Source organism: Lutjanus erythropterus, chromosome 10 (assembly GCF_056507025.1).
Source record: "Lutjanus erythropterus isolate fLutEry1 chromosome 10, fLutEry1.hap2, whole genome shotgun sequence".
NCBI classification, from domain to species: Eukaryota; Metazoa; Chordata; class Actinopteri; order Lutjaniformes; family Lutjanidae; genus Lutjanus; species Lutjanus erythropterus.
Window position 1 is genome coordinate 10,535,895 of NC_139326.1, and position 20,903 is coordinate 10,556,797.

Genomic DNA, 20,903 nt, shown 5'->3' on the forward strand with positions numbered 1-20,903 from the left:
ACACACACACACACACACACACACACACACACACACACACACACACAATCTCTTTATATCTATCTCTATCTTCTTTTCTTGTTCTGTTACTGTCTCTATCTCACTCTCTCTAACTACACACACACAGACACACACACACACACACACACAGTGATAGATGGTCCAGTCATGATCTCGGCCTGCATTGTTGATGAGGGTCATGCTGCCATGGTTACCAGAGCAGTGTCCGACTCCCCCTGCCCTGTGTGTGTGTGTGTGTGTGTGTGTGTGTGTGTGTGTGTGTGTGTGTGTGTGTGTGTGTGTGTGTGTGTCTGTGTCTGTGTCTGTCTGTGTGTGTGTGTCTGTGTCTGTCTGTGTGTAGGCTATCTGTGTTTGCAGACATTACATTATAGTTACTTGCCTCATCCCTCTGTATTTCTGTTCATCTGTGTTTGAATCCTTTTATGTTTTTTTTTGTATTTTATTTGTGTCATTAGCTGTGTTTGTGTGTAGACGTGTCTTTCGGTGTATTTATGTGTCTGTTTGTTTGCGTTCTGCATGTTTACGTGCTTCTTTGCATGTCTTGTTTTACAATCTGCACAACATAAAACACTCTTGAATGGATATTAGCAAAATGCTTGTTAACTACCTAGCTAGCTAATTGGCTCGCATTTTGCCGACGTTAGCAAGCTAGTTGGACAGTGTTTTGCTTATATTAGCTAACTTAAGATCTCCATATGTTGCCTTATCAGTAAAGGAGAACATTGACCCAGATACCAAGTTTGCTCAACTGTTATTGGAGCATAGAGCAAAAAGGGGCGGGGCTTAGGTAGGGTCAGTTATACTGGACCATAAGGACTTACTGTAAAAAAAAAAAAAAAGCATGTATACAAATTCGCAAAGCATCTTCTATTTTCTCACCTGTGTGTCTCTCAGACCGTACCAGTGTGGCCACTGCTCCCAGTCCTTCTCTCAGCCGTCAGATCTGAGGAACCACGTGGTGACGCACTCGAGCGACCGACCCTTCAAGTGTGGATACTGTGGGCGCGCGTTCGCTGGTGCCACAACGCTCAACAACCACATTCGCACGCACACCGGGGAGAAGCCGTTCAAGTAAGTAACAGTGAGTACCCCCCTCCCACCCAACCCACCCAACCTCCTGCTTGTCCTGCCTGCTGCAGACTCCGGCTGGCCTGACCAGTTTCACTTACATATGACACCAAGCTAATACCTACTGACATCCTCTTTACCGCCAACTGACACCCTCATTACTACTACCTGACACCTTAACTTTCTGCTGCTGGCATCCTAGCTACTAGAAATTTTTGCTAAAAAGCATATTTCAGTGAAGAAAAACAACCTTGTAATTCATTTTAATTAATCCAGATACACCCTGCGCAGCATCACCATAAACTACTTTATACAACTGAATCACTTGGGTAACAATTTGACAGGTGATTCCTTAGATTTGTCATTGTTGTATGTTGTGCTAAACTATACCACTGAAAAAATACTCTGATCACTAATATGAGCTCTCAGTTTGTGTTTGTTCACATCATATTATGCCTGGTTGACCTTGGTTCCTTTGCTAGACAGACGCAGTATGACTCCAACTTCAACAGACAAAGCTCAGTGACACATTGATCAGCTCAAAGGGTCAAAGGGCAGCATGGATTCCTTTTAATCTGAATGGCATTGCTGATTTTGTTGATGTTAAATAACTACATGAATAACTTGAAAACAGTCATTATTATCCGTAAGGGTCAGCATTGTTGATTGAATAAAACCAATGCAGCCATGTTTTGTTTTAAGTTTGAATAAAAGTGAAGCAGCTTTAACGTCTCATAACATTTCAAATAACGCGTCAAATGGTTCAAATAGTTTCTCTGGCTTGATAAACCATGAACATATGTACATTTGGAAGACACAGGATTTAAAATCAATATTACAATTTCTCTAAAGAGGCGTCCTCATACAAAAAAAGTAATTACTTTTACCAATGCTGTCATTAACCTCTCAAATTTATTTGTTAATTTTGATTAATCATCGCTTGTACTAATTAAACTTGCAGATCTATCTTGTCCAGGTGCTGAATCCCAAAAACTTTTTGACTTTGTTGAGCCTGAAGTGTTGTAAATTTGTTCGTACAAGAACAAAGAATGACATCAAGTGGCAGCATTGTTAGCCCTTTGGGAAATTTATCTCACTAAATCCAATTTGAAATCTTTTGCATTTAATTTTAGCCCAATTTTTCTTCTGGACACTTTGGTTCTGCAACTCAACAGAGATTATGGTGGGGGTCAGAAAGTCTTCGTATGGCTCTGTGAACATAATAAACAAACCTAAAGCCTTTTTTGGACTTTATTTCTTGTTATAGCTCTCTTCCATTATTCATGACCCCCGTGGACGTGTGAATATTTTGTTACATCTGCTGTCATGGCTGCTGTGACCTCTGATCTTTGCTCTCCTTACCAATGACTTCCTGTGATGTTGGCCATGGAGGAAAATCTCTGCTTCTCCTTGTGTTTTGCTTGTTGTAAATCACTGTGGACCAGAGCATCAGTAAAAATGCACACACATCGTTCAGTGTAAATACACAAGCAGCTCGATCACAGCAGTTAACGGCCTGGTAATGAATCTCTGCACACTGAGACTGCTCATTTCCATTTTTTACTCAGTGAAGACTGATATAATTAGAGAGCAAGCCGCACTGCAATTAGAGGTTTCTGGAAGCTGCTGTTGTCACGCTGTCATCCCGTCAGCAGCGGAGGACAATAAAGATTCCCCCAGCGGACACAGAGGTCAGCATTTAGGGTGAGGGCAGGAGGGCTAAAGAGGGGAAAGGGCCAAAGAGTAAGTGATATTACAGAAAGTGAAGAAAGCAAAATAAGGGATTTGAGTTGTGGGAAATCTAGAGGACACGTATCACGGGAAAGAAGGGGGGAAACAAATTAATGTTCTTAATAAGCAATCAGAGAAATCCGAAGCTGTCATTGACGTGGGGAGCAAAAGGGCGAGAAGAACAAGTGAGAAAAGGAGAGAGGGGAAGAGCGTGGAGGAACAAGAGATCACAGTGTAAAAAGTGAAACGACAAGCGGCGGCGAGAAATCCGGTTAAAGCAAATCAGCGTTCTTAATAAGCAATCGGAGGAATCCCCGAACCTTTTCATCAGCACTTCAGAGTCTCGGTGGAGGCAGAGCGGGACAAAGACAATCATGGACGGGCGTCAGAAATCTTTAGCAGATCGATGGCCTCGGGGAGTTATCTCCTTTTGGACGGTGCGGCGAATAGATTAAAGCTGCCACTGTCACTTTGTCAGGAGGAAAATGCTCAACTTTATTTTCCCGCTGAGGAGATGGAGGCAGGGATTCTGTGTGGTCGGCAGCTTTTCAGCACTGATACTCGCTGGACTGTGAAGCCTGTCACAGTGCCGCTGCTGTTTTCCCTGCTGTTCTTTTGTTCTACTGTATTCTCTTCGGTTTCTCAAAGTGAAGTGATCACAGCATCACAACTTTAAGTGTCCTCCTGAGGACTGAAGGAAGCACATGACGAAGATTTGTGTGTGCCAAGTAGACTTGAGACATGTAATGGGATGGTTCTTATTTCTTTTTCTTTTCCTTACTTTTGTTTGGGTCAGCGTTCATGTTTGTTAGTCAGTATCATCCTGAAAGACCTTCATCCTTCCCACTTGTTCAGTGCTACTATACTGCAAGAACTTCTGGTTTTCTGTAGCCTTGCACTTGTGACAAAGTTGACACAGCCGATTGTCTCTACTGAGGAAGCTACGCTAAGAAAACAATAGTACAAATAACAATAGCTAATGTTATCGTGAATCTTGGTTCAGAACAGCCTCTACAGACACTAAAGATTGCCCATCTACAACTGAAACTGAAGAAAGTGTTACGTAAAAGTAGACAGGACATTTACAATGGCATTAAACCCGAAAGGGTGCAAAGGAATCTTCTGGTCTTTAGCTGCTAGATATTTTCACCAGCTAGTCGCTGTTTGTCTGCTGTTTTGGTACCAGGGAGGTGAGTGTGCAGCGGGGTCAGGAGAGGGTTTTATATGGAAGTTAGAGGAAGGGTTAGGAAGGTGAGAGCCTGGGGGACAGTCTCCTTGTAGCTAAGAGGCTAAAGGCTGTATGTGTCTACAGAGGGGTGTTGATTCTCAGTGGGATCAGTGCTATAAGCAGCACTTTCACGTTACTAATTGGTTGATATCAAAAATATCAGATTCTAGGTAGAGTTGAGTATTATAGATTTGATCAGATTTGATCAGAACTGTGGCCCAAATGCGCCAACAGTAAATGTTAACAGTGTTGTTAATGGAGACTTTCTGTACATGTCTCTTTGTCTCTTTTTGGTATCATCAGTCTTATCAATCTGTGACTGAACTCAATCTTTGCTTGGTTAAATCCCATTCTGTCCCCTTAAGATTGAGATAAGAGGTGAGCTGAAACTTCACTGATCTTTGAGGGAAAGTGATTAAAGCTGCCTCCGTCATTGTGTCAGGACAAAGTGCTCAACGTTATTTTTCCATGCTGAGAAAAGAAGGGGGCGACCAGTAACAGACGCTGGCTGGTCGATAGCCAGCGAACTGCAGCCGCCTTGTTTTAGCTCCGGTCTTTGTTCTGCAGGAGGACCGTCTTCGTGTCTGTCCTGGTGGATAAGTCCCTGTGACAGAGAAGCTTCAGAGCAGCTTTGATGTCGGTAGCTGTTGTGGTTTTGTAGATTTACAGACGAATTAGAGCAGGAAGAACCACCTTGAGGGCAGAGCAGTTCAGTTCAGTCATGGGTCTGTTTTGTTTTTCTTGTGCTGTAAGAAAATTTACAAAATGAGAAGGACTCAAATGGAAGATCCATCTGCTTAAAGTTTTTCCAGAAAGAATACTGCTGTTTACAAGACTGTAAGATGCCTCACGCACACATTTAAATGTACTTACTGACAAACTGCAATACTTGACTTTCATGTAACAACTTAAAAATACTCCAACGTATTCTGTTTGATGCATTCATGCATTCACTATACAATCAGTTGTATAATGAGAAGATCGTCCATATTTTTTCATTTCATTCACTTTCTGGTGTAACAGGTCATGTAAGCACCAGACATATTCCAAAATGGAAACATTTGTTTTAGACATGTGACTGATATGATATCGGAATCAGGGCCCAATACTGGTGTAACAGATTTATTGAGTTTTTAATTTGTAACTACTACACCAAGTACAATAATGTTCTAAATAAGTGCAAATGCAGAGCAGAATTGATCTTTTTCCAATAATTTTGCATCAGTGCATGACTCTAGCCACTTCTGCACAGATGAGGGCCGGTTCTAATCCCATCTGCTGCACATGTGAATGTCACAAGCCTTAATTGTCTTGAAAATAAGGCTGCACAGATATGAGGGATGATATCTGGACAAAAAAAAAATCTTTGCATGACCAAGAAATGCATCTCAAGCAAAAATCTTTTTTTTTATTTTCTAATTTTTTTTTACATTGACAATTTAACACATCATTTCCTTATAGAAAGTCAAAGCTAACCAAGTTACCAAACTAACAGTTGTTATAATATGTTTATGAGATTTAATGAGCAAAAACCCAAGTTAAAGAGCTTTCTGTTTTCATTGTTCACTCCACGCTGGGCTGAGCTTCATTTAAAAAAAAAAGAAAACAAAAAAAAAGAAAAAACGAGCCGCTCCTTCCTTATCTGACACCCCACCTCCCTCCCTCCCCCTCCTCCTATCTATCTAACAGCATGTTAGTCTTGTTTCAGGGCTGCTAAGTCCAATACCTCAACATAGCTTTCTCTTTGAAGAGCCCCCACCCCACACACACCCTTCCTCTAGCACACACACACATTTATATACATTTAACTGCCCCCTAACCCCCTCCAGTTCAGACTAAAAGCTCCCTCTCTTCTCTCTTTCTATTGAAAGTGACAGCGACGCTGCTTTATCAGGCCTGGATATGTCTCGGCTTGTGTGTGTGTGTGTTAAAGTGTGTGTGAGATGGGAATACCGTCCCCAGCCCACTAGATAGATTATTGACAGGTGGACCTTGTGTGTGTGTGTGTGTGTGTGTGTGTGTGTGTGTGTGTAATTTGTCGGTCAGGTTGTGAAGATCAGGGCAACAATTACAGCTTGCTGCTCCGCTGGGCCTCACACACACTTTATACTGTCACTGGATATTAGAGTTAACAGGGAGGTGTGTGTGTGTGTGTGTGTGTGTGTGTGTGTACATGTGTGCTGACAGATCTGAAGGTTGTGTGTGTTTGTGGTGTTAAAGTCCTGTTCTCTTTCTTTTTGACAGTGTTGTGTTTTTCTGACCTTCTCTACAGTCACACTCTTAAACTTTATCACTGTCTCTTATCTCTCTTTTCTGTGTGTTTCTCTTTCTGTGCGTGTGTGTTTCTGTCTGTTTGTGTGTGTGTGTGTGTGTGTGTGTGTGTGTGTGATAGGTGCGAGCGTTGCGACCGCAGCTTCACACAGGCCACTCAGCTCAGCCGCCATCAGCGACTTCCCAACGAGTGTAAACCAGTGAACGAAAGCAGCGAGTCCATCGAAGTGGATTAACCTCCCCGACTGTTTACTGACCGACACCACGTCCACAATTAGGCAGCTGAATTTGAAAACGCATCTATTTCTCTCTTCTTCTCTCTCTTTTTTCGGCTCTCCATCCACACCAAGATGCTGTTTTTCTCACCCAAAAGTGATCTGAGTTCTGACGGGATCTGAAAATGCCAACACGCCGTTCGCCTGTTCCTCTGATGTCCTGGAGTTTTAGTGTGGATGGAGATCTGAAAGAAAACAATCTGAGAAAGGACATTGGTCTTTAAGAGTGTTTTCATATTTAGCTGACTTAGTGTGAACGTAGTTTGACTGTTTACAGACTTAACAGACTGACTGACTTCTGTGGAGGAGAGACAGTAAAGCCACATTCATCCTGCTGGACAGAATCCTGATTCAACCAAACCAAAGATCCTTTTTTTTTTCCAGCAGAAAAGAAGAACTTTCAGATGAAGAGGGTCGGACTAATGAACTTAACGTTGTTTGGACGAGGATATTTATTGGAGACTTTTGGGAATCCTGGCAGGTTTCCCTCCAAAGAAAACTCTTTCTTGAAACCGGGACAAAAACAATGAAATACCAAAAAATTCAGACTGATGTTCTGTCTGTAGCTTTACTTCTCGGTTTCTTTTTTTTTTTTTTTTTCTTTTTGCAACAGCGATGCCAAAGGAGGGCGCGACCAAAGCAAACAGACTGAGAATGCACAATGAACAACAACACGGACGTCATCTGAGGATGACGCTCGAGTTTTACATCACAAAACAAACAAAATAAAGTGACAAGGAGTATGTATTGTAAAAAAAAAATGACAAAAGAAAAGAAAAAGAAAGGACAAAAGAAACAAATTATATTTATCTTCTTGCTCATATCATGCTTCGGGCACTTTTGTTTTAAAATGTTGATAATTTAATTTTTGCAGCTCTGATGTGATGGTGGAGAGAAGAGGGAAATACTGAGGATATAATGGACGTGATTTCTTATAGAAATAATCCCAAAGTTCATAAAGAGATGTGTTAAATATGAAGTTGACACAGCATGTGTTTAAAAATGTATTTGTGTTAAAGTTTTTTTGCATTTTAAACATTTTCAGGGTGAACATTTCTTACATCCACCTGTTCAGTGTTTTTTTAAAGATCACATCTGATCATCTGAGGCACAAACATAAAATCCATACAGGGCAAATGTTTCTGGTTTTAAAAATACGTTCTCATCTCTTCCATAATAAGTGTCGTCTCATAGAGTATATTTGCTACACAATGCAAGTTTGAATCCATTCACAAGCAATCTCAGATGTGTAAATAGTCCTGTGTCATTACGATACGTTTTGTATTAAAATGAGTGAGGGTAAAAGCACAGTTATTACATGAACACCAAATAGGTTTTTGTGCCTGAGTTTAAAAAGCTTTAATAATAATAATAATAATAATAATCTGAAAACTGTAACTTCCCAAAGACCAACAGAGTGTTAAACCTGGTGGATGTAAATCTACAGTGCAAACCAAAACTCAAAGGGATGTTTCACTGCAAAAAAAAACACCTTTACTTTTATCACACAGATGTCTGCGAGAGCTCAGGAGCAAGAACTAAAATACACTAAGTATTTTTATTTTTACAACACAGCGTTGTACAACAAGATTAAGTTGTAGGTCCCTTTTTGCCACTCTCAAAAACAAGTGGTATGTGCAAAAACTATATACAGTAGATTGGTTCAAGCAAATTACAAACTGCAGACCTAGAAAATGTTCTCACATTGTAAGTTATAATCATGATCCGTACTCGCCGCTTAAAAGAGTTGTGCCGAACAGAAACAATACAGTTCAGGCTAATTACGGCTGAGTGTCGGGTTGCTTCAGCCTGTGAGCGTTTTCTTAGTTCCACAGTTCAGTCAGCATCAGTGTCTGCATGCTCACTTCAGGAGCTGCTTGTTTTACAGTACATATTGCATGCAAAAAACAAGAAAACACTGATATCATCAGGGGCAACAGCTGTTGTTTCGGGCCTTCCGGTGCAGCCAGCGGATATTTGTATAACAGATAAAAAAGCTAATACAAAGTTAAATCATCTTCATCCTGGACTGCTTTTCAGCCGATGCATTCGAACACCCAAAATTTTGTCTGTTGCCAACAGATCCTAGAGATTCATAAAATGAAACAGAACTGTAACCTACTTTTGCATTTCTTCCAGTGAGCTGTGACATCAACGATGATTCACAGCTTCACATTTTCACAGATGGAGAGTTTATTCCCAAACCTTGATATATGTCAGCCACAGATCACCAAGTGTCGCAGAAGGACTCTAAAATATATTCCTATATTTCAGATGGTTATTTATCTCCATTTAGATAAATTCTGTGATGTGATAATAAATCCAGATGTTTGTCTGGTGGCTCCTCTTTAGGACAGACACACTGCAGCTAAACCAGCGGCTCTTCAGACTCTTACAGACGTGACTAAAAGTAAAAGAGTTTTTAACCTTGGTGAGACATTTCTTTATTCAGAATGCTGATTGATCCAATGCTGTATATAGAAAAATATGAAACTATGGGGTTTTTATATGATGGATCGTGGGACTGAGGTGAAATAATTTCACAGAAACACAAATGTGATTACGAACTGGAGCTCAGAGCAAATTCACTTTCTGTTCACATCTGTCTGGATCCAGAGGATGGACGTCTAAAACGACTTCTGAGAGACAAACTTGTGAGAAAAAGTCCTTCGGCTGCAGTTTAATTTAAAATAGAAACACACCCAGACTGACCTAATGCAGACAACCCGATGACAGGCTTAGATGTTTCTACAGTGGAGTTTGACAGCAGAAAACGTTTCAAAGGTCCGTCTTCTGATTTCACAAGGTGACAAAGACACAACACCAGGCCGGTTCTCCAGAGTTATTCTGGGAAATGCAGGCTTTTGGTGACTAAAATAAAAGTACACAAAAGGAGATTTACAGAACTTCTCACAGTGAAAAGAAACTTGATATGCAGCATTTATTTTTTCCATCAGTTGGTTGGAAATATAAAAGACTTTCTTGATAAAATCAGCCTCTTGGATCAGCTGGACAGAAACTGAATGTTGCTCGGCCCTTCTGTTGATGATAATCATTTCGTCTGTAATATGACTGAATCTGATGAACAAAAACCTGTTATGTCAAACAGACTCTATGAATCCATTTCAACTCGATCTTGTTTGCATGATTTCTCTGACTCCTTTCTCCCCCCCTTTTTTAATGAATGACAAAATGAGATCAAAAACCAAAAAGACGTTATTCCATAGGAAATAAAGCTGAAATCCAGTTTTGATTCTTATCAGTGATGATCTCTGTGATTTTATTGTTCCAAACCGCTCTAATGTTTAACTAACAAACAGATTTTCACTTTTAAAACAACTTCAGTCTTCTCTTTTACCGGTTAAGACTCAAAAACAATAAGGTGCAGCCTGTGCTTGCTTTCTTTTTCTTAACTGATCGGAGGATTTATAACAGGGATGTAGTTTCTATCCTGCCCCACGCAGATCACCTGACTCACTAGAACGCGTTTCAACCTCAAACAATAATATAAATTACCACACAGGAGGTTTTTCGACCAGTCAACAGCTGCCTCTACTTACTGCTAATAATCTGTAACACGCACACACACGTACGTACACACACACATAACCACAGCACCGCCTTGACCTCAGCTCTGACAGTCTGCAAATACAAACTGGACTTTCCACTTTCCAGTCTGATTTCAGAGATTATTCCTGCGAGGATTCAACAAATTCACCAAAACAAACACAGTCAGAGCTTTCAAACATCAATCACGGCTGTTTTTTCACCGTGGGAACCGGATCCAAACCCTGAGGCCAAACAAATGATCACACAAGCAAAAGTTTCATGTCTTTTGCCTTTCTTTTTTTTTTTAAAGTAAATGTCTGAATGAGTCCAGATTAGATTACATGTAATGAGATTATGGAAGTGGTAGTTTTAATTAGAAGCAGTTAGTGTGAAGAAGAAAAACAAACTGAGAGAAACTGCTGACTGAGAAACGAGGCTGAGGAGGGGGAAAAGGTTTTTAACTGGTTTGAGTTTGAGTTTCATTTATTTGAACAAGTTTAAATTTAAAAAAGACATCAAAGTAATGTGCAAGGAGAGGGAGAGAAACCTCAGGAATGGCTGATTCATAACCTAAACAATATAAAACTCTCACAATGAGAAAGACATATCCAGATTATATAACGAAGAAAAACAGCAAAAGGCAGATGTATTAGTAACAACCAATTACACAATTATAATAATTGAATCTCTTGGAAACTCAGTTGAAGTGGGAAAAAAAATCATTGTTGATAATAGTTGTAGATAAGAGTCATCTGACTGTAGTGATGCTGAATGTAATCAGACTACAGTTAATGGAGACTGTAAACAAAGATAAAACTACATTCTGAGGAAAAGTCACTATCATGAAAAATCCAAAGTATTAGTAAAAAGTATTAGTAAAAGTATTGTATACACATTGTGGAAGTACTCCCTCTCTTTTTAGCTCTGTTTTGGTCTCTTATGCTGTGTCTGTCTGCTGTTTGGTCGGTTCGGTTTCGAGTACGGCTGCCTGCTGAGGGTGATAATGAGGCCCGATGATGAGAGCGGTGAGACTGAACCAAAACTGTAAAAGCTGCGGGTCAGAAAACCAAAACAAAGAGCTGAAAGAGCTGTAAAACTCTGCCGAGCTGAGGCAAACTGCAAAGTCGGGAGATTATTTATTACTATGAGTAATGTGATGCATTGTTAACAAAGAATATCCATTACAGGAGCTTTAAATACTGAAATAATAAAAATCTTTTCTTGCTCTGTTTTCAGCTTTTAATAAGGATTCCTTTGAAGTAAATTCTGTTTAAACAAGCAGACATTTTTGAGGTTTTTCACCAGCAACTGTCATTTGTCTCATGTTGACCATAAAACCTGGTAACTTTTAACTTTAAAGAGATAAAAGTTAAAAAAAAAATCCTTCTGAAATGTAATGGAGGAAAGTATAAATACTCAACTAAAGACAGAGAACCTCTGAGCCGACTGCTGTTGAGGTCTGTTTCAGTATCAGCTGTGACGGCTACAAGAGAACAAGATGATGATACTGAGATCAGGTCATCAGTAACCGTCTTAGTCAGGTATCAGTATAAAGTTCCTTGGCTTCACCACTGTGTGTGTGTGTGTGTGTGTGTGTGTGTGTGTGTGTGTGTGTGTGTGTGTGTGTGTTTAATGGGTGTAATGGTTTGCTTTCGGTGGAATTTCCTGTCAGGGGGGAAAATATTAAGCAGACGAGAGGTCGCACTTTCAAAACCAATTAGACATGAAGCTGTGGAGTTTTTTTTTTTTTTTTTTAGTTTTAATTGGAAACATGTTGGAGGAGAAAAGTGGGAAAGTTTCACTGTGAGAAAATCTGGCTGCCGTTAACCCGACCACCACTTACAACATGTCATGTCTCCGTGTGTGCGCTCATGTAAACCTCTCTGCAGCGGTGGGAGGTAACTAAGTACATTTACTCAATTACAAGTTGTTAAAAGTAATGATTTCTTTAACTGTCAATTGATCGGGTAACTTTTTTTCATGATTAGTCAGTGTTCAATGAAAACAGCTTCAAACACAACACAGAATTACAGACTCTTTTTAAAAGAAGGATTTTAAAGTTTGTCAGGGTGTAAAAGAAATCAAGAGTCAATAGTCAAAGTTAAAACTGAAAAATCGAATCCAACCGTGACTTTAAAAGCAAAAGTCATGTGATGTTGCAGAACTGTGACACCCCTGTTAGACACTTGTGGCTCCTTGGCTGCTTCAGGTGTCTGAGACATTTCACCACTAAACTTCTCAGGTTTTTTCGTTTGAATAACTGTTTGAGGCTGAAACGGGTTTGATTAATCACAAGGGCCGATTTTCTGCACAGTGATTATTTTTACTTTCAGTACTTTCAATAAATTTAGCTGATATTTGTCCAGACTTGTGCTTTTAGCCTTTAAAATGCAGGACTTAGTATTTGTACGTTGTTGTATTGTGTGTGTTTGTAATGTGTGTAGACGTTGATGTGAAACTCAGCAGCCTGATGAGGGTCACAAAGGAATTGTGGGAAATTGCGTGGACCCCACAGCTTCATGTGTGGAAAGGCGGCACAGATTTGAACTGAACTTTATTTAACCTGCAGCACCAACGACGGATCAAACAGTTTCACTTCACAGCTCCTCCGTGTTCACGCTGACGTTTGTTTTTCTCCCCTCAGCTCTGATGAATTTATGAAGTGAACAGAAACAGAACAGAGCAGCAACATTTGATCCTTTATTGATTTTACTCTCTCACTCCAGCAGTGTTTGAAATGTGGAGCATCTTCACACATTCCTGCACTGGTGAATGAAGTATTCAGATCCTCCTTATTAATATCATACAGTAAAAATAATCTGGTACAACGGTAAAGTTCCTGAATTTACTTGTTACTTAAATAAATGGAAAGGAAAATGTACTTAAAGTATTAAAAGTAAAAGTACTCCATGCAGAAAAAAGTGTCTGCTGTGACAGTTATACTGTTTATTATATCACAACTAATGATTATTTCATCATTGATTAATCTGCTGATTATTTTCTCCATCAATCGATTGTTTGGTTTGTACAAATTTTGAAAATAGTGAGAAATGTCATCACAGTGAGGCAGAGTTCAAAGTGAAACCTTCATAATGTTTGTTTTGTCTAATCAACAGCACAAACCTAATTATTCAAATGCATGAAATTTATCAAATTGATCAATTATGTTTTTTATCAAAGTTCTAATTGATTAATTGACTAATCGTTTCAGCTGTACTTGTATAAACTACTGGACAGTTTAATTTCTAACAAAACATATTCTTAAACTTTTAACATGTTGCAGAGGCAGTAATCTTAATTTGTGAAGTAATCCGTGACTAAATTTATCAGACAAATGTAGTGACGTAGTGCAGTAGAAATAGAAAGTAGCATGATGAGAAAGTACCTCAACTTTCTTCAAGTACAGTACTTGAGTAAATTTACGCAGTTACATTACTGTCTGTCTGTCCTTGTTTTAATGAACGTACACAGCACACCGTTTTATCTTTATTTTGTATCTGTATTTCCTGAATAGTTTACATAATCAGAGACTTCAGAGAGGTAACAAGCATAAAAAGGAAAAACTTGTTTTGCTGTACGTTTGTAAAGAAAAAGACTGAAATAAGTGAATTTATTTTTTGTCATATATAGGCATGTATAAAGTACTATTTCAGGCTTCAGAGATGTTTACTTCTCTGACAAAAATAGACCCAAATAGTAAAGATGGTGGAGAAAAAAGCCACGAGTGAGACGCTCCGCTCGTGCAGCCGGTGGACACGAGGGGTCAGAGGTCAGACATCAGTGAGGCAACTTGTCCACAGAACAGAGACACTTTGCTGCACACGTCGTTTCTGGCTGTTTTGAGGGACGTTATGCTTTCTGGGTGATTTTTATTATTAATGATGATACTTCATTCGTTTTTATAGCTGCTTGGTTGAGGCCCTGAATATCAATCAATTTTTCAACATTTCTCTTTTACAGGAGAGATGAAGTTTATTGTAGCTGAGAGTTGGACAGTAAAATGGACACATGATTAACACATTTGCTTTTTCCATTTCTACATAATGTCATAAATGATTAGGATTTATTAATTATTTCTAAATATGATGTTACCTGGTGATTGTGTTTATTTCTGTGATTTGTACTGTTTGGTTTTGTTTTGTTTTTTGTTGTTCAACAGGTTATGATGTGTGTTTGATCAGATGTGTCTGACACACAGCTAGATACTGTGTCTGTGTGTGTGTGTGTGTGTGTGTGTGTGTGTGTGTGTGTATATGTGTATCTGTAAACACACAAATATCTGCTTTATCTGCTTTCCCATCTGCTGAGGAAGCTCATGAGATACGACCAAAAGCTCCAGAACTGTCGCTGAACGGACTTTGAGGTGAGATTGTTCTGACAGTCCACTTTGATTTGATTTAAATATTTTCCTTTTACTGAAAATAGCATTTTTTATTTTTTTTTCAGAAATCCTGAAGTTACGGATCTGTCCTGTTCTGTCCTCACATGTGAGTATAAACGCTTGTTCATATCTTCAGTCCGTGTGTGTGTGTGTGTGTGTGTGTGTGTGTGTACAGCAGGCTGAGCTGTGCAGGATTCAGTCAGTTATCAGTCAAAACAAGTTTTACACGCTGGAATTCCAGATAAAAACACAGTTGATAAGATATTCGTGGAGGATTTCACTTTAAACCTCAGCGTCACATTTCTTCTTCTTTGGTCTCTCTTCTCTCGTTATCTTCCTCTCCTCTTCACCCTCCTCCTCCTCCTCCTCCTCCTCTCGGTAGATGGATGAGTTGGGAACATCTGTTCACCGTCAGCACTGAAGGCCCAGATGTCGGCACACACACACACACACACACACACACACAGATGCAGCAGTATGTGTGTTAACATGTTGTTCTACATGTGATAACACGTGTCATCTGTCTGCAGTCGACCTCCAGCTGGTTCTGTTTTTACTTTACTTACATCTCACACAACTTTCACGGTCAACATTTGACTTTTCACTTTATTGGCTTTTATTTCCAAGTATTATAATGCAATAGTATAATTCAAATATATTTATTCTTACTTTAAGTAAAGAGAAAGTAGAAAACTGCATTTTATTTGCATAAATGTAGACTTGAAATGTAAGTACATTCACTCATGTACTGCTGGCCTGTTAGTTACCTGAGCGTTTCTGTTTTATTCTACAACTACGTCATCCTTCTGTTCCACTACATGCAGCTGAAGTTACACACATGTATGATCAGTTTATAAAACCCAACAGTTATAGATTAAAATGCCAAAACGTACACAGCGTTGTTAAAATGAGCTGCTTCCTCGTCGGTAATCATTTGTATCAATAATTATGATCCAGTATTATACCATAAAATTGCAGGCGCCATCCTGCATAAAGAGTACTTTTACATATGATAGTTAAAGTACATTTGTATTTGTAAAGCTACAGAGTTTGAAATAATGTGTTGCAAAATAAAAAATTCTGCAGAAAGTAAAATTAAGTTTTACATTTAGGAAAATGCAAAATTGTTTTTGTTTATTTTAGTTAGAAGTAAACAGATACTCCATTATGTAGTGACATCAATATTTTAAATATAAAGATAGGTGTGTTATATAATAGATATTTTGTATTTTCTTAATTAGTATTTATGTAGTTATTTAAATATTTTTTAAAAAGCTTCAACCAATCAGAGCAGAGGATCTGGACTAAATTCATACAGGAGCAGAAAAAGTGTTTTAAAAAAGTAGCTAAGACAGAACCAACAAACAAAGTCATCAGAATCTTAAATAAAATTCATGTGCTTTTATTTAAATAAATTAAACTCCAGCTATTTGTTAGAAGTAGGATTTTGATCTCCGTAAATGAGGATATTAAAATAATTTACATAAAACTACTCTCTCTCTCTGAGCTGTTAAATTAACATTTTAATTCAATATTTAATACCTTCATGTGTATATCTACTTGCAAATAACATAAATGAAATAAAACAGATGTATGTATGTATGTATGTGCGTGAAGGAAAGAAAAGCCAGAAACAAAGGATTATAAAAAGAAATGATCTTTATTGTGTAAACTTCTCTCCAGTGAGTCTTTAATCACCTTAATATAGCAGGAACACATGGAAAATCTTCAGTAGAAAATAACAAAAACACACATTTACTCAGCAAACTTCTTCCCAGAATAATTTATTGCAGCCAAACACATAAATCAAAGTCGACTCTGATGATAAAAAATAAATTAATGTTTCTCAGCGTGTGCAGGTCAGAGGAGTGTTTGAAGACTTTTCTGAGGCTGCAGCACCACCTGCTGTCAAATAAACATCTCATCAGAACATACTTCACTAATACTTTACAGACTGTACATGAACTCATCAATACGCCTTCTAATAACTTAATAACTGATTTTATATCCTGTTCTGTCACTTCAGGTAAAATAATGCCTCAGATTCGAATCCTCTCATGCTCAAACAATCAGAGTAAAGGAACAGACCACTGGTTTTGCATGTTTTTAATCTATTAACTACCATTTATGTCAATTTAACATAATTTGGGGTCTTTTTCTAATTAAATAATAACTGTCAGTGTTTAGTCTATTTTAGATTTTTTTTTTGTGTGTGTGTATTTGACACTGACAATGAGAGTTGAGTGTACTTTCAAACAGCTGCACTGCCAGAACAAGCAAATGCAGATTAATTCTTGCAAGTTATTTTCTTGATTAATCACTCGGTTTCTAAATTGTCAGCAAATATTTATCACAAGTTCTCAGAGCCCAAGATTTGTTTTGCTGACCAGCAGCCCAAAAGCTGAAGTAATCCAGCTTACTATCATAGAAGTTGAAGAAAAAGAGCAACAAATCCCTTCAGCTGCAGTGAATATTGTTAAAAAGATCCTGCAGATCCTAAGATGACGAAGCGTTACTGAATGCATCAACAGGAAGCGTGCTAACAAAATAAAAAGTAGAAAATCTAAAAGATTATGGGGTTATTGGAAGATGGTTATTAGTGATTAAAAATGTGGTTTGTAGTTTTAAGGTTCTGACATGCAAAACTGGTGCTATATTCCTTTAAAGGAAAAGTTCACGTTTTCAAGTCTAACTTAATACAGTTCTCACATGTCCATACAGTTACTGGTCCTATAATCATCGATTTTCTCTACTCTCCAGATTGTACTTTGGAGGATCCACACGATAACTCGTTAGCATTCGCTGCACATTTTAAGTAATTTTTACACAAAAGAGGATTGTGGATTTTGTCCCACATCTTACATGATAGTCTAATTTGAAAGGAAATATTTTTATGACCAGTGTGGACAGGAGGAACGGTAACAACTACTGAAAACGGTTTTCCTTTACAGAAGAATGTTGGCTGAGGATTATTAAAATATGACGGCACACTAGTATAAAACACTGGTATAAAATGCATCTGATTTGTTCTGTGAGAAAAAAAATCACTTGAAATCCACTTCAGCACACACACAAATACAAAAACAAACACACAAACAGCAGTCAGAACTCTAATCTGTTTTCAGACATTCAGATCTGTACAGTTTTATCACCAATTCCACCAGTTTGGTTTGATGACGCGAACAGAAAACTCTCCTTATCATTTTGCAGTTGGACAGAGATCTGAAGCTTTTTTTTTTACTGTAGTTCATGTTTATGAAGCCATAAGAGGTTATCAGACAAGTCAAAATCTAGCTGAATACATCAATAAATAACAGTGCTAGTGAAATATTTAATTAAAATCAAGCACAAAAAGAAATATAAAACTTCATGGTGCCCTGCAGACACACCCGTCTCATTATATCAGCATGTGTGGGGAAAATAAATAAAAAGATTAAATAAATGCTGAAACCAAAAGAAAAAGGTAAAATAAGGTAGTGAAAGATAAAGATAACAGTAAAATAGATTAAGTTACTGCTGGTTTTAACACCATTTTTGTTATTTACTTAAACAATATTATTTATTGGTGTACTCTACGTTATATTTTTGACTTGTCTGATACGTGCTGAAGGAACAGTTCTCATCTGTTTTCAGTGCACAGCTGGAGTGGGGATGTGGTTAACCTCACTAAGCAGAACGACTAAAAGTGCGCTAATAAGTTCAAGTACTAACTAACAAACTTATTAACTAACCCTGTCCTGACTCCAGCTGTGTGCTCAACACACAGAAATGCAACTAATCCAACAAGTATTCTGTTAAAATTAACAGACACGTCTCACATTTTGTTCTCGGACGTAAATTTAACCCACAAATATCTCAGCTGAATTCTGAACCTGTATGACACCAATTTTCTTCTGTCACATTCTCTTCTTGAACTAAATGAGTTTCTATATAAACGTACTGCATTTACCAAAAAGTAACTGATGTTTTCTGGCAACTATGACTCTGAACCACATAACAGTTATGAGAATACTGCAGCTCCCAAGAATTTAGGGTGCCAGAGTAGTCTGAAAATCAGACTTGAATTGTTCCATCTACTCTTGTATTTATAGGCTCAAATAGAGGAAGAAATGAAAGCTAATTAAGTCAGGTGGCGTGGGTCCTGACATCTCAAACAGCAATAATTGATAACCGTTTTTACGTTTCTTATAATTTGTGATATCCAGATACATAAATGCAATAAAACATCTGTTTCCTTCGGTAAATGCAGTGCATTTCTATATATCACTCATAACAGAAATATATCTTAATGCACAACTATTTGCATTTTTGCAGTAATTTGAAATAAGTTCAGTGTAGGAGCTGACAAAATAGGATGTTTCAGAGGCCTCATAGATGCCTGAAGTGATTCAAGAACTCGTGTCTTGACTTAAAGGCAAAGCTTAGATTGTCTATGAAAAGTGACAGGATTTCTTGCTCACATTTAGCTCAGATTAGTTAAAAGTAACATGCAGCCATCAAACAACACATGAAATCTGCTGTTTGTTGGTCTGTTTTTAGCCACACTCTTGTGTAAAATCTGACAAAAATCAAATTTCAGCAAATGTCACTTTTCTTCTTGCTACAAACTTGTGTAACAATTTGGCACGGGGGAATTTTTGTGTTAATGCATGTGTAGTCCGCCTCAGCTGCGCCAACAGCTGGTTTACCTGCAGTCTCAGGTGTAACTCCAGCAGGTGTCAGAGATTCCCTCTGTCCCTCATGGCGTCCTGTATCTGTCTGTTGAGCTCAGCGATGATTCTGTCTTCGTGTGTGTAAACTCCCGTCCTGAGCAGAGTGTCTCTCTCCTCTAACAGGCGGCTCAGGTGTTCATCAGCGCTCTCATTCACACTGTGAGCGGGCGCCGGGCCACACAGGGACGACGCGGGGCCTAATCTGTCCTCCTCCTGCTGCTGCTTTAATCTGGGAAGGAAAATATCAAAAACTGAAAAAAAAAAGTATTTCAAACAACCTTTTTTTCCCCCAATAATTAAGAGTTTAAAGTGAGATATGGTGAATCAAAACAAGAGGACACATGAAAGTAAGAGGAATCCTACATTGATTAGTTGATTAACCAATTAGTTGATCAAAAGAAAATAAGTTGGTTAATCAATTAATCATTTCAGTCATTTTTTAAGCAATAAGGCCAAGCATTTCCTGGTTCCAGCTTCTTAAATGTTATGATTTGTTTTGTTTTTTTTTAGTATTTTATAGACTAAATGGTTAAATGAGAGAATAACTGGCATATTAACTGATAATGAAACAAATGTGGCCCTAATCTGAAGGCAAATTTATTCTGCTACTATTAGATCTTTGCCACTAGTGGGGTAATAGATAATATAAAAAGGGTTTTTCTTCTATAGTAGTTGCAGCCCAGTATGCTAATTGTGATGTAATGTGTTATTATGCTTATATTAGAATAACATGATAAAATACTAGATGTTAATGAGCATGTTAACATAAAAATGTTGGCATTTTTTGTTGTTAGTTGTTAATGTGCTTTGAGTGAAATGTTACAGCTCTGTACAGGCTCTGTTTTAGAACATATCAGTTCTACATCGTCAGTTACCTTAAATTTCATCAGTCTAAATTATATATATATATATATATATATATATATATATATATATATATATATATATATATATATATATATATATATATATATATATACATATATATATATACATATATATATATATATATATATATAAATACATATATATTTAATTTTTGACATTTTGTTGTCATGTTAGCATTTCATTCAAAGCACATTAACAACCAAACATCCTTTATGTATGTTAACATGAGCATGTTAGCAGGTGTGTTAATATGTAGCATTTTGTCAATAAAAAATACCTGACTAGTCCAAGACACACAAGAAAAATAAAAGCTGTAAATCAAACAATTTTTATCTAGAAAAAGTTGATGCTGATTTTTTTTTCTTGTGTTAAACTAATTGATTAATTGACAAATTGCTTCAGCTGTAAACATTTTTAAAATGTTAGCGACTAAAGTTCAATAAACTGTCTGTAAACTTTGACTCACTGGTGATATGAATGTTTTAGTAAAATGTGAAAATGTATCTGATGTTGTTTCTTTATATCAGCTTCTAATGCTACAGTGTTGTATTTGTGCCAAGTTTGAAAATGATGAAGTGTTGATCTTTACCTGTTCAGTTCGTTCCTGATGTCGTCCAGCTCCTGTCTGTCCTGCTGGACTGCCTCCTTCTGCTCTGTTGCTAGGTAACGCAGCCTCATGGCCTCAAGCTCCGCCTGCTGCTTCTTCAGACGTGTCATGGCGTTCTCCTGTTCCCGCTGCAAAAACACATGCAAATGAAGACGTGAATATTGTCAATAAA

The 20,903-nt window shown here is 37.9% G+C and overlaps 2 protein-coding genes across 3 annotated transcripts in view; one reads left to right on the top strand and one right to left on the bottom strand.

The window, feature by feature from the left end:
* The window catches only part of prdm6 (PR domain containing 6), a 115,513-nt gene extending 107,914 nt beyond the window's left edge, over positions 1-7,599 (top strand). For both annotated transcript variants that reach the window (XM_084728170.1, XM_084728171.1), the window contains exons 8-9: positions 916-1,092; positions 6,441-7,599. In XM_084728170.1, coding sequence (XP_084584296.1) covers positions 916-1,092; positions 6,441-6,555 — 292 coding nt within the window. In that variant the 3' untranslated portion in view covers positions 6,556-7,599. The remainder of the gene's footprint in view (positions 1-915; positions 1,093-6,440) is intronic.
* An 11,081-nt stretch (positions 7,600-18,680) lies between these two features.
* The window catches only part of cep120 (centrosomal protein 120), a 25,619-nt gene continuing 23,396 nt past the window's right edge, over positions 18,681-20,903 (bottom strand). Inside the window, exons 19-20 of the mRNA XM_084729461.1 lie at positions 20,714-20,859; positions 18,681-19,465 (exon numbers count right to left, since the gene is read on the bottom strand). Of these exons, the coding sequence (XP_084585587.1) occupies positions 19,243-19,465; positions 20,714-20,859 (369 nt within the window). The 3' untranslated portion in view covers positions 18,681-19,242. The remainder of the gene's footprint in view (positions 19,466-20,713; positions 20,860-20,903) is intronic.